We start from the raw sequence: 15111 nt of genomic DNA on the forward strand, positions 1-15111 counted from the left end.
ACCAGAACGTCAATGACGTAGCGCTCATCCGCATCTCACAACAACAAATATCGTAAATTTTATGTGGTACACTTTTGAACTGGTCAAAAAATAGAAATTTGATGCCCTGGAAGGGACATAATTTCATTTCATTTGCATAAAGTACCATAAATAATCAATGGAGCAAAATCTCACAATTCTGTGTAGAAGTTTATTGTTCCAAATTTAGCTCTACCAGATAAGGCAAAATCGGTCAAGAAATGAGGGAAAAGAAGCAATTTTTGTTATTTTTGGAATAAATTTGCATAAATTACCATAATTAATTAATGGAGAACAATTTCAAAATTCTGTGTAGAAGTTTAGTGTACCAAAGTTAGCTCTACGATATAAAGCAAACCAAATCAAAATCGGTCGAGAAATGAAGGAGAAGAAGCCTTTTTTGTGATTTCGAATAAATTTGCATAAATTAGCATAGATAATGAATTTCATGATTCTGTGTAGAAATTTTAAATCCCCTTCTAGCCCTATCATATGAAACAATCAGAATCAAAATCGGTTGAAAAATAACGAAGAAGAAGCATTTTGAAAATCTTAATGTTGATGCCACAACAAAGTCTAAGTTTGTTGACCTTAAATGGCCTTTGACCTTAACTTAGTGACCTGAAATTCTACTCACATGATTGGGGAGACTTGATAACCCTATAGTCCAAGTTTCATTGACTAAGAACTTATACTTTCAAAATTATATCAAAAATTCAAAAACTTAACCTTAGGTTAACTTTTCGAGAATGATGCTACAACATAGTCCAAGTCTGTTGACCTGAAATGACCTTTGACCTTGACTTTGTGATCTGAAATTCTACTCACATGATTGGGGATACTTGATTACCCTATAGTCAAAGTTTCATTGACTAAGAACTTGTACTTTAAAAATTATACCAAAAATTCAAAAACTTAACCTTAGGTTAAGTTTTTGATGTTGACGCCGTCGCCGTCGCCGTCGCCGTCGCCGTCGCCGTCGCCGTCGCCGTCGCCGCCGCCGTCACCGGAAAAGCGGCGCCTATGTCTCGCTTTTTGCTACGCAGGCGAGACAAAAATCGGGCACACGCTTATGCGTGCACGTTTTCGCGCGTAAAACTATTGCACAACATAGAATCGCCATTTTTTCTTTCATAATATTCCACATATTTTTACAAACAAATTGATAGCATTTTTATCTTTTTATGACTATATATGACGGAATGATGGACCGTTTAACATAAGTTTCCGTGCGCGCGAGCTCTTGTAATACATAGCATATATGGGCAAAAACATGCCTATGCAAAATCCATTGTAGCTCTTTATGATGCAAGGTGACCCCAATTTTTTTTCATATTTTGATTGAGTATGAATCGGAGATATGATTTCATGCCTCATTTGACCCTCAATTAACTCATGACATCATCATAATGGCCTCCGAACTCAAAATTTCAATTTGCATATTAAGACGTCAGCATATTTTTGGAAAATTGATTGTATCTTTGTGAAAATTGATCGATTGTCTTCAAAACTTTGATATGTTCTAGCTGAGACAATTCTCTACAAATTCAGCCCCCACGATTTTTCATTTTGACAAAGGCATCATAGCGTATTTTTGCGATTAAAGGAGGCATTTCAATTGTTTACATTTTGCGTGTATAATCTATGGGACATGACTTTTTCTCAAAACTTGATTCTACATTCCCGTCTTTCGCGAGCAATATCTACATCGTTTTAGCTTCATTTACGCTGAACTTTGAGTATGTTGTAGCTGAGACAAAAAGCTATCTTACATGTATTCTTCATTTTGTCTCAATTTTTTGTTGGATCAGCCCACCTATACTTGTTCCAAACAAGTATTACAAATCTAGTTTTATTTCGATTTGTTGTTGGAACTCCCTCTGTCCACACCTTCCCTTTCTAACAGTAATTTGATACATGTTTTACACGAGCAGAAGTAAAAGTAAAGGAATTTTGATAGGAGTATGTACTTATTTATTGACATAACTTTGTACTCATCTTTTGTGGTTAAGATTGTAGTTAAGTTTAGAAAGCACTTTAGAAATATTTGTTAAATATAATTATGAGATTGGTAAATGGCAAATTTTTCTATAATAACCTTACATACAGTGCGTCCCAGAAAAAACGAAACCGAGAATTATTGATGTTTTATCATAACTTAATCACAATTATAATTAATAAATGACACGGAAAGCTTAGACCCTCTTCTTTCATTTGATGCGACTCATATAATGCATATTTCACGCATGAGTGATTTAAATGAATTTGAAGAGAGGAAACCAAAAATTAATTTGGCAGACGGTACCTGAATTTCAAAGAGAAAATCACATTTCTAGAAAGTTGAGTTTCTTCCCTTTCGCTCTCGGCGGTCTCGCCTGCATAACGCAATTCAATATGATAAACCAGAACGTCAATGATGTAGCACTCATTCACATCTTGCAGCAACAAATATCGTAAATTTTATGGGGTACACTTTTGAACTTATCAAAAAATAAAAATTTGATACCCTGGAAGGGACATAATTTCATTTCATTTGCATCAAGTACCATAAATAACCAATGGAGCAAAATCTCAAAATTCTGTGTAGAGCTTTAGTGTTCCAAATTTAACTCTACCAGATAAGGCAAACCAAATCAAAATCGGTCAAGAAATGAGGGAGAAGAAGCAACTTTTGTTATTTTTGGAATAAATTTGCATAAATTACCATAATTAATTAATGGAGAACAATTTCAAAAAATTCTGTGTAACAGTTTAGTGTACCAAAGTTAGCTCTACCAGATAAGGCAAACCAAATCAAAATCGGTCAAGAAATGAGGAAGAAGAAGCAATTTTTGTTATTTTTTGAATAAATTTGCATAAATTACCATAATTAATGGAGAACAATTTCAAAATTCGGTGTAGAAGTTTAGTGAACCAAAGTTAGCTCTACCAGATAAAGCAAACCAAATCAAAATCAGTTGAGAAATGAATTAGCATAGATAATGAATTTCACGATTCTGTGTAGAAATTTTAAATCCCCCTCCTAGCCCTATCATATGAAACAATCAGATTCAAAATCGGTTGAAAAATAACGAAGAAGAAGCATTTTGAAAATCTTGATGTTGATGCCACAACAAAGTCTAAGTTTGTTGACCTTAAATGACCTTTGACCTTAACTTAGTGACCTGAAATTCTACTCACATGATTGGGGGGACTTGATAACCCCATAGTCCAAGTTTCATTGACTAAGAACTTATACTTCAAAATTATATCAAAAATTCAAAAACTTAACCTTAGGTTAAGCTTTTGATGATGACGCCGCCGCCGTCGCCGTCACCGGAAAAGCGGCGCCTATGTCTCGCTTTTTGCTACGCAGGCGAGACAAAAATGTAGTGATAGTGCTTGCATACCAAAAGTTCGCTACATGATACATCTTTGGCATTTTCTGATATGGATAAACTCTTTGCTATCTTGCTAAGGCATGCATAGGTCTATTACAATGTTGATAGTTTCAATATTCACTTCTGAAGTTAAAACTCACATGTCATTAGCAAGCCTGAGGCCAGTTTCTCAGACAATATTCTGTTCCCCGCATGTTCAATTCAAACCGGGCACCACAACATCGAAATTCATTCATGTATGTGTTCCCATATACCCAATTGGATTTGAATTTGTAAGTAACAATAACTTGTAATCTGCAAATTACACTCCAGAATAAAGGCACTCTGACCATGTTGAAAAAAAAGCAATAAATCAAAATTTGATTGTGTAAACATTTCAGTACTCACTGTACAAAGCACTCTTTCACTATAATAATTTGTACATTGTAAATAGTGTTTTGCATTTTAGAAGATGTAAATAAATGAACATTTCCTGGTGATATTATATAATTTCAAGTTTTATTCATGTCAAAGAATGGAAGTTAGCGAATAACCTGGTGTATTTGAAATTGATTTGAACTTTCTTATGGTGACCTTTGTGACCTTCTAAAGTAAATAATCAACATGAATACAAATGTGCCTATTTCAGGCTGAGCTCACTCCCATGTTTGCTTTGCATACAGTTATGTGTTAGTTCTTCAGGCTGGTTCAGTCTGAAAATGTCTAAGCAATATGAAATTTATCAGATTCACTCTCGGTATCTATGTAATTTTCATTCATACACAAGGAGGCTCAATATGCAAGAAAGTATCATAACTTTTTGGGGGAGATAAGAGTCTGATTTTGGGAACAATAACTTTATCCGCAAGGCTATTGTGTGGATACACATTTTGATGAGGCATGCAATGGAAGTAGAAATACAGGAAAACAAAACAAGGGAAACGCTCTCGGCGGTCTCGCCTGCATAACGCAATTCAATATGATAAACCAGAACGTCAATGACGTAGTGCTCATTCGCATCTCGCAACAACAAATATCGTAAATTTTATGTGGTACACTTTTGAACTGGTCAAAAAATAAAAATTTGATGCCCTGGAAGGAACATAATTTCATTTCATTTGCATAAAGTACCATAAATAATCAATGGAGCAAAATCTCACAATTCTGTGTAGAAGTTCAGTGTTCCAAATTTAGCTCTACCAGATAAGGCAAACCAAATCAAAATCGGTCAAGAAATGAGGGAAAAGAAGCAATTTTTGTTATTTTTGGAATAAATTTGCATAAATTACCATAATTAATTAATGGACAACAATTTCAAAATTCTGTGTAGAAGTTTAGTGTACCAAAGCTAGCTCTACGATATAAAGCAGACCAAATCAAAATTGGTCGAGAAATGAAGGAGAAGAAGCCTTTTTTGTAATTTCGAATAAATTTGCATAAATTAGCATAGATAATGAATTTCACGATTCTGTGTAGAAATTTTAAATCCCACTCCTAGCCCTATCATATGAAACAATCAGATTCAAAATCGGTTGAAAAATAACGAAGAAGAAGCATTTTGAAAATCTTGATGTTGATGCCACAAAAAAGTCTAAGTTTGTTGACCTTAAATGACCTTTGATCTTAACTTAGTGACCTGAAATTCTACTCACATGATTGGGGAGACTTGATAACCCTATAGTCCAAGTTTCATTGACTAAAAACTTATACTTTCAAAATTATATCAAAAATTCAAAAACTTAACCTTAGTTTAAGTTTTCGATGATGATGCTACAACATAGTCCAAGTCTGTTGACCTGAAATGACCTTTGACCTTGACTTTGTGATCTGAAATTCTACTCACATGATTGGGGATACTTGATTACCCTATAGTCAAAGTTTCATTGACTAAGAACTTATACTTTAAAAATGATATCAAAAATTAAAAAATTTAACCTTAGGTTAAGTTTTTGATGTTGACGCCGTCGCCGCCGTCACCGGAAAAGCGGCGCCTATGTCTCGCTTTTTGCTACGCAGGCGAGACAAAATGGATAGTTGTATTGAAATATGCAGGATATAGTACCCTTTTTACTATGCCAACACTTCAGCAACTTTTAGATCAAGTATTCTCAAATGCAGACACATCGACCCAAACCCTGGCCCGATCTTCACAAGCTGCTCAAAAATAAATGCCCTAATCAGGAAGTGTACCCTGAGACAAGAATCAATTTATGCCAACAAAAAAAAGAACTAATCCAGAGTGAACGCAAAGAGAAACCTAATGCAATGGACGGTATCTGGTACCTCTGAGTATGTCTGCCCTTACTGGAACCATAGCCCAAACAAACAAGATTGAAAACATACAAGAATTATTCTAGGAAGATACTACACATACTCAAGAGTAATCTGGGAATAGATGGACAAGCTTTTAAACGGTTCAAATCATATTTATCATATCGCCCTCAGCATGTCCGTATTGGTAGCTCAATCTCTAAACCTGTCATGCTAGAAAGGTATATAGATAAGATGTGCGCCTAACAGGCTGCCATGCTAAATTTTTGCTCTCCTAAAGTTTCACTTTTTGTGTGGTACTGGTGGCAATATAAGTGTTATAATTCATACTACTTCAAATTGACATGCCAAGGATCAGTTTGGTATATTTGGGTTCACTTTTGAGTAGCTACGCATCTAGAGAACTTCGCAGAATTTTTTTAAAACTTTGGTTGACGGAATATACTTTAGCCATAACATTGCTGTGTGCCCTCTTCATGTGGAGCTCTTCTATTCAAAGTGTTCATCCATTTGAATGTCTAACAATAGGAAAGCTTTTTTCAGAGTGCAACAATGGCATCAATTTAAAAGGGAGAGAATGATGGTCTGTATAACGACTGTTCTTTCAATCCTCCTGGGAAATGGAATGCAAAGTCATACTGCAGGACTCTCTTTCTCATGTCACAAAAGGAACGAGATTACATCACAAAGGATTCTGCAAAGCATGTACATGCTACTATAGCAATTCTACAGCAAGATTTAATGTTGAACTTCTTAGTTGTGGAGATGTGGCATCTAACCCCGGCCCATGGGGTAGCCATCATCTTCAAGGCTCGGGCATATCCCCAAGCAATGTTCATTATTACAGACATGAACTTCTCTCTTTGCTCTTCTACAGACATCAATCGTTATTTCCCAATTACAGAGCATGTGCTCAGTTGCATAAGGGAGTTGGGGATAGATGCATATGAAATTCCTCAATACAAGAAAACTCACAGATACTCTTTTCACACTGGTTTTGCTTAACCCCGTACTTTGCTTAGCCCCGTACTATCCTTAACCCCGGACTATTTTTTTGGCTTTTCACACTCGCTGTTTTTAGTCCCGTACTAGCGCCTATTCCGGAATAAGAAAATTCCCGCTGTTCTCACTGCATTTCGTTAACCCCGGATATCGTGTATGTTATGATAGGACATACTTCGCATCTGGCCAGCTGCGATATGCTCCATTGCGTAGTACCGGACTATTTTTCGTTTCTGTTCTCATTCGTTTGCTTAGCACCGCAATTGCGGGGTTAGCAGGAGTTAGCACCACAATTGCGGAGTTAGCCCTGCTATTTTGCAGGGTTAGTTAACCCCGTACTATAGGTGGGGTTAAGACCCCCCCTTAACCCCACCTATAGTACGGGGTTAAGGAAAATATTGCCAGTGTGAAAAGCATAAGAGGTGTGCGTGCTGGAGCCAGGAAGCAGCATCAGATCCCAAACCAAATTACATTTGATAGACCTTTAGACCAAAGTTAAATTTCTGTTCAATAAATAATACACAGTCGATACAGAACAAATTGATTGACTTTACTGAACTCGTACTGCAGCATAATTTAGATGTTGTTTCCATTTCAGGAACGTGGTTGCGTCCATATGACAGCGCAGTGATTGCTGAACTTACTCCTATGGGCTTCTTGTTTCTTCATGTGCCTAGACAGAACAAATTTGGTGGCAGGGTTGGGTTTCTTCACAGATCAAACATACCTGTGCATCAAAAGAGTGATCAATTGAAATTGGACACTTTTGAGTCTATTCACCTAGAAGTAACATGTAATTCAAAATCCGCCAGGCTCATAAACGTTTATCGTTCTGGCTGTGATCAACATGAGAATATTGTTGCTTTTGATAAGTTTTTAAAGGAATTTGAGAAAATGATTGAGGACTATTTATTTCATCCATCTAATATTTTGATATGTGGTGATGTCAACATCCTGCATCCATGTAGACAATCCTGCTGACTGCAATGCAAATCGCTTTAAGTCCTTACGGCAGTCGCATGACCTTGTGCAATATGTTAAGGGGCCTACCCATATACGTGGCCACTGCCTCGATCTCCTGATTACTTGCAGCTCTTCAGACCTGATTTCAGAGGTCCATGTTCATCCATAACTCTCTGATCATTATGGAATCATGGCTACGATTAACCTTACCAAGATACCTCTTCTCTCAACTACGCTTAAATCTCGAAATTTGAAACAAGTGGACATTAAACAATTTTCAGATGATGTGTGTATGTCACTTTCAGGGATAAACATTGAACTTAATTCAGTAGACTGTGCTGTAAGATATTATGAGGAACAGCTCACTGGTGTTCTGGACAAACATGCACCGATCAGCTCTAGGACTTTTCGATCGAGGCCTTCAAGCCCTTAGTTTACCAAGGATACCCCTTAAGCTAGACAGGCCTTGAGAAGATGTGAACGCCAATGACCCAAATCCAAGACCACTTCCAATAGGGACAATTTTAATCAACAAAAAGATGCCGTTCATATATTGATCAACCATGCAATAACTGTACATTATTCAACAAAAATTGATGAAAGTGATGGTGATCAAAAGAAGTTATTCAGTGTAGTAAAAGGGCTTCTCAACACTACATGTAAACGTGTAATGCTTACAGCTGAATCAGATGAGGCCTTAGTCAACACCATCTCTGAACATTTCTCAAACAAAATTGCTGATATTCGCTCTACGTTTACATTGCATGATGCTGAATCTGAGATGGATGATATAGATCCATCCTCAACAGCAGCTACAAACATTCCGACTTTGGATACATTCTGCCCAGTAACAAAGTAGGAAATTGAAACGGTCATTATGAAGGCTCCCAGCAAGTCCTGTGAACTGGATCCAGTCCCGATGTCTCTGATCAAACAATGTGTCAATGTGTTTTCTCCTTTCATTACTTCTCTGGTGAACATGCTTGATGTAAACAAAAAACATTGCACATCACATTCTTAGACCTGGCTGACACGTTTGGCAGCGTGAGTCATCAGCTGATCTCTACATCATTAAGCCGTTACGCAATACCCCAACCACTAGCCCGTTACATCAATGTTCTCTACTCAAGACTGAATGGCAGAGTATGCGGTCCGGGGTGGCAATCGGAACGCTTTGCTTTCAGGAAAGGGATTTTTCAGGGAGACCCTCCATCCCCCATTGTATTTCTCATGTGTTCCAACCCAATTATTGAATATCTTGAAGCCCAGAAGCAGCAATATGGCTACGACTTCGCCGGCCAGAAATTAATAACTACCCTGTATGCTGATGACTTCAAGTACCTGATAACTGGAAATAAAAGGTATCATCAAAAACTTGTTCAAAAAGTAGACAAACTTCTCAGTAGTATGGGCTTAAAGATGATGTTGAGTTCTGGTCATGCGATTGCATTGTGAAAGAAACGGTGTGGAATCGAACAGAAAAGGTTGATCATCTGGCAGAAAAGAATGTGTGTGTATTGCAAGGTTCTGGAATCATCAAAATTATAAGAAATTTGGCCAAGTCTTGGTAAAGTTACAAAAACTGTACACAGAAAGATGTATATATATACATTAAAAAATGGCTGGGCATCCCCCGGTGTGTGGTGCCAATATTGCTGTAGTTCATGCCCGGGGGGGGGGGGGGCTTAATATTCCCACTATCTCTGAACTCCAAACATGTCATTCATTGCCTTGCCTACAGTAGATCGATGCACCATGTGAGAGAGAGAGAGAGAGAGGATTGAGGAGTCCTGTTATTCTTATCAGATGAATGAAATAGCTTGTATCGAGGCACTTCACAAAGACGTATGCATTAAATTTGGTTACATTACGAATCTGCGTTGTGAGGACCCTACGTCACAAAAAGTGCATTGCAGGAGAACCGGCTCGATCATTAACTTGTTTTTTGCTCATTAAACAAAATTATTAAAGAAAGTCTGAACACCATTTTCCAAAACCAAGTTATATTTGGGCTTTTTAGATTTTTGTCTATCTAATCAGCTCAAATTTTTAGTGGAGTGGACTTGTACTTTAAGCATACCGTTTCCACAGTTTAAGCATTTCAATTTCCATTGATGTGTTCTTTCAAACCTATCAAGTTTTTTAACAAGCAGGCTCACAAGATCCAGACTTAAATAATGTTGTATGGAAAAGATGATCACCGTTTTACTGCTTCTTTTGCTAGTTTACTTACCTTCTTTTTTTCCCTATAGTAAATTTACAATTCCAGTAAAATTGTGCATTCTATAGGCAGTACAGTGTATATAGCTATGAAATGATCTTTTAGCTTTCCTGAATGCTTGAGTGAGCAGCAAATTGATGGAAGGGCTTCTCAATGCGTCATTTCACTTAACCCATGAACTAATAGACTGCAAACTCTATCTAGGGACTTCATTAAACCTTTACCAGAGTTTGCACTTGTGCAGTCACTTCACATTTCGTGATTGCCAGCTAGTGCATCACTGGGCTCTCTTCATTGAGAGAGGCCCATTTCCATTTATTACTACCATACTCAATAGTTGTTCAAATGGATCCATCCAAGCAAATCTAGCATCAAGCTCTATGTTAAAGGACTAGAGATCAGCCTCTGTAACATGCACATCAACATCTGCTCACAGCTTCCTAATAGAAAATTGAGAGAATGAGAACAGCCCCCATAACCTTAAATTGGAGAGCAGCAGCACATCTTCTAATTACCACTCCAGATAATGACAAGAGATGGAAAGCACTTCAACTTCGCTTCTTGGTACAATTGGAAGTGTCTGCACCTTGTTGGAACGTACACGATAGCAAAAACAACATAAAATGCAAGGAACTATATCCCAGATACAGGTAATTAGTTTTGAGTATGCTAGATGTGTTACTTCCATTTTTGCCACCTAGAGTTTGGTGCTGTAAAGCGATAATGCCTCAATCATTATTCACACAGAAAATGTTCAGAAATAGTCATCCCATCTAACCTATGAGACTTGTACCATTTGGGAAGCAAAAGAAAAATTAGAAAGAAACAAGTATTGTCTCATGTTGTTCTCCTTGTTCCAAAACATATGTACAAGATCATTTGGAATTCTATCCATGTTTTCTGCTGAATTGCAGTGTACATATCAGCAAGGAGTGCTAAATAACTAACATAGCCTATACACTGCCCTACGCTAGAGGACCCATCCACTCCATGGCTTCTGGCACATTAAACACAAGGTCAAGTTCTGGAAATGGTAAAAAACAACAACATTGAAACAGTTTATATTCAAATTTACACCAATTGTAAAGCAGTACAAATATACGTGTATGACTCTTGCTAAACGAATGTGAAAGAAATTAGTTAATTTACTATATGAATCTTTGTATCTACCTATTATTAGCTTCGGGATAGCTGGCCGCTGCAGAAAAAGAACACAGTAACTCGGACAAGAAATGGGAGATAAACCCCCGAGCCGTCCCGAAACCCGACATGAGTGGCGGCGAAGGCCGAACGGTAACCACGAAAGAGGAAAGGACTTTACCCTTGTCAAACAAGTAAATCAAAAAAAAGTTTGTGCACATTCTATATGATAACCCATTGCCTCCTGTTCATCCAAGCGTGAACACATACCACACAAAAATGATACCAAATGATTTGGGATAAAACACTCTTTCATAAGATGTATCATAATTTACTGTTCATTGATGATTTTTTTAAATAATTCACAATTTTCTGGGTGTAAACTTTTTATTTTACTCACACAGTAGAGTGCATTACATGGAACAAGTAGTAGGAGAGAGAGAGAAAAAAAAAATCTGTTGTCAACAACACTACAAACTGATTCTTCATTAAGTGACTCAATATGTTGAACAGCAAATAAAATGCAAAACACTTCTACCATTTCCATCTCTATCTGTAATTCTTTCTTTTTGTCTAATTCAGAAAACAAAAAGTTAATGAGTTGCCAACTCACCTCTTCTCGAAACCTCTTGACAGTGTCTCCTTTCTGTGACAAAAAAAAGGTGAAACAATCATACAAAGTTAGAAAATGATAAGAAAACCCTGTGGTTTATTTATGGCAAACTATTCAAGGCATACATACCACGACCACAGGAAAATGTAATGGAAAGTAAAAGAGAAACACACAATTAGCAGGTTGAGGTGTGGTGCAATTCAAAAGTTTTCTATAGCCATAACCCATTTGAAAGAAGGCTAATATAATAATTAATATGCAGTGTAGGTTAATGGTCTGTCATAATTAAGCCAATGGGGTACGAGGGTCATTAGCTGTTCACAAATATTTTTTTTAAAACGCTTTGCATCCTATCTTCTTTTGTTCTGTTAATAAAATGATTAAATTGAGAGGATACCATATCAAATACTGAAGTTAAAGGTAATACAAAGTTTTTGGAAATTTTGAAAATTGGGTGGATAGTGATTCTTTACCATTTTGATATATTTGGATGCCACAGTGGATGTACTATAAGCACTATAAAATTTAGCAACTAAAACACTTCTGCTTTTGAGAAAAATGGAATATAAAAATTTACCGATGCTCCCGGTAAATTTTGATAAATTTCAAATAACGTCTATGGTCGTACAATGGTAGCTGCGACCATGAAAATCTCAGAAAATGTAGTTATGATATATAATTTCCAAACGGGAATAGCTAATCGGTCGATTTTAGCCAAGAAACATTGTTTTATAGCTTAATTATCATCTTGACCTTGAGAGGGAGCTATACAACATAAAGACTTTATTATATACAATTTCATAACTTTAGACTCGATTTCAACCGCGACAACGATCACTGAAAATTTTAGGATCGCATATGCTTCCAATGTGTTTATTTTAACCAAATTCATGACCCTATACCAAAACTTTGTATTACCTTGAAGCTTTTTTAGTATTGATTTTGTTGATACCATTATTACAAACGGCTTTCACACTGGTATACCGGATACTACCGTAGTACCCATGTTCATTTACAAAATCATTGTTTTATTTTTCATTTGGGGTGCAGCGGTTAGTCCACTGAACGCAATTTTGTAGACGTGTGTAGAGGAAACTTCAGAACGAAACGAACGTGCCCCCTCTTAGAAAACGTAGACAAAAGTGGGAATTGCTAAATAGAAATTTACTAATAGACTTCTAAACAAGTTCAATTTACTGGTTCCCGTTTAGAATTCCCTATAAATATGCTTTGAAACCAAGAAATCGAGAGAGACACATGGATTTGCATCGTTCGATGTACTTATACAGCGCAATTTTACTGACAATATACTGACAGGTGGAAGGGGGGGTGTCGCACCCCCCCCCCCTTTAGCGATGCCCCTGGTTTTTATCCCATTATTCTTTTAAAAGAAATGCAATTCCTTATGCTCTCGCACTTCTCTTCTATCGTTGTTTAATTCTTTCACTTTCACAAAAATTCTCCCCCCCCCCCCTATATTCCATCTCTTTTTTTTTCTTCTTGTGCTTTTTATTTTTTTATTTTTTTTTTTTGGGGGGGGGGGGCGGGGCGGCTACCTGCCTGGCAAGAGGGACCTCATATTATGCACACTGCAAAATTGCGTCCCCCCCCCCTTTCCCGGTAAAAAATAACACCTTCTTATAATACCATCTCTTCTCCGTCTTTCCTCCTTTCTTCATTTTCCGCCTTTTCTCTCCTCTCTCTCTCTCTTCCTCTTTCTTCCTTTTCCTCTCCTTTTTCTCCTCTTCTCTTTTTTCTCCTCCCTCTTTTCTCCTTCTTTCTCTCTTCCCTTTTCTTTCTTTTCCCCCCTCCTTTTTTTCCATTTATTCCTTTTTTTTTTTCCCTTTCCCCCTTTTTTTTACCGGGGGGGGGGGGGGGGGGGGGGGGGGGGGGTGCCCCCTGAATCCGCCAATGCTATAGTTGTATAGATGTATGCGGCTGGATAGAGGTATAGTCGTATAGTTGGACGGATAGTGACATGCTTGGCCCCCATATACGCCGCCATATTTACCTCACCTAGCTCTTAAAGGCACGCATGTTTTCGTTTGTCATAGCCGTACACAACATAGAATCGCCATTTATTTTCTTTTATGATATTCCACATTTTTTCCAAACAGTTTGATACCCTGTTTATCTCTTTATGACCATAAGTAACGGAATGAGCGTCCATTCAAGATGAATATCTATGCACGAGCTCTTGTAATACATAGCATATATGGGCAAAAACATGCCTATACAAAATCTATAATAGCTCTTTCGGATGCTCGGGAACCCCTCACTTTTTTTCTTCATATATGGATTGAGTATGAGTCAGAGATATGATTTCATATCTCATTTAGCCATTAAATTTATTGTGACATCATCCTAATGGCCTTGGAACTCAAAAAAAAAATTGCATATTATGACGTCAGTATATTTATGGAAAATTGATTGTATCTTTGTATATATTGATCAATTTTCTTCCAAATGTTTATATGTTGTAGCTAAGAGAACATTCTACAAGATCAATGACTACTATACTTCATTTTGATGACCTCATCTTCGTGAAAATTTCAATTAAAGGCGACATGTCAGAATTTTCTTTATTTGCGAGTTATGCCTATGGAAGGTGAATGTCATTCACGTCATGCATCTGCATATCATTGTTCTTTGAGCAGTATCTTGCTTATTTTTGCTCTATTTTCCCCAAAATTTAAGTATGTTATAGCTGATACTATGAGCTATCGAAAGTGTGTCTTCCGTTTTTTCATCAGATATTGGAATCATGTTGAAATTTTGAATTGAAAGTTGAAATTGCGACTATGCCGTTTGTCAGCTTTGCATGTAATGTCTATGGGACATATTTTGGTTGAATCCTATTCCGGTGACCCAGGTTCGATTCTTGGTGGGTCAATTAAAAAATTTAAAAAATCACTTTCTTTTCTTATTTGATTTTACCATCTTCTTCGATTACTATAACATATTATATATAATCACAATAAATGTAATAAAATGCTTAATTTTGCGTGTTATATCTCTGGGAGAGGAATGACAATAGGAATGTCAACTAGGCGTTGTGGCGTGCGCCTGTAATCCAGCTAAAAAGTGGAAGTTACAAACTGATTCAGCTGAGGACGCAGGTTCGAAACTGAGTCACGTCTTTCAGATGGTGACGTTTAAAGGTCGGTCCCAGACGTAAATAATCATATCTGATTGATACACGTCTGTAAAAAACCCAATACACACACACGTCAATAGTGTGCCTACAAGTTTACAACCCTATGGGAAATTTGATTCCTTGTCTTGTATTTAAGCTATATAGAGTTGATCTCCCAAATCTGCTACAATATCAAATCGTCCCATTTCTATGATGCTAGTTTCCTTCCCAGACGTTTATATTTTTCCAGTTATTTAGCCCAGGTATATGCAAGGTTTATGTCTATTCCATGGACATAAAATTGTTTACATGTCTATACTTCTCTCTTTCTCTATATAATAAATATTAAATTCTGTTTATGCTGGAAATATTGAATGCATCGTTCTTC

General features: G+C 36.9%; 1 protein-coding gene across 5 annotated transcripts in view; it reads right to left on the reverse strand.

The window, feature by feature from the left end:
• Positions 1 to 15111, reverse strand: part of LOC588140 (poly(rC)-binding protein 3) — a 144373-nt gene that overhangs the window by 71531 nt on the left and 57731 nt on the right. For 2 of the 5 annotated variants that reach the window (XM_030973096.1, XM_030973097.1), the window contains one exon: positions 11588 to 11620. In XM_030973096.1, coding sequence (XP_030828956.1) covers positions 11588 to 11620 — 33 coding nt within the window. Of the gene's footprint in view, positions 1 to 8291; positions 8951 to 11587; positions 11621 to 15111 lie in introns of those variants that run through there. The other 3 variants (XM_030973098.1, XM_030973095.1, XM_030973094.1) reach the window with 3 other exon arrangements.

The sequence above is a fragment of the Strongylocentrotus purpuratus genome, unplaced genomic scaffold (assembly GCF_000002235.5).
Source record: "Strongylocentrotus purpuratus isolate Spur 01 unplaced genomic scaffold, Spur_5.0 spur5_scaffold_6, whole genome shotgun sequence".
NCBI lineage: Eukaryota > Metazoa > Echinodermata > Echinoidea > Camarodonta > Strongylocentrotidae > Strongylocentrotus > Strongylocentrotus purpuratus.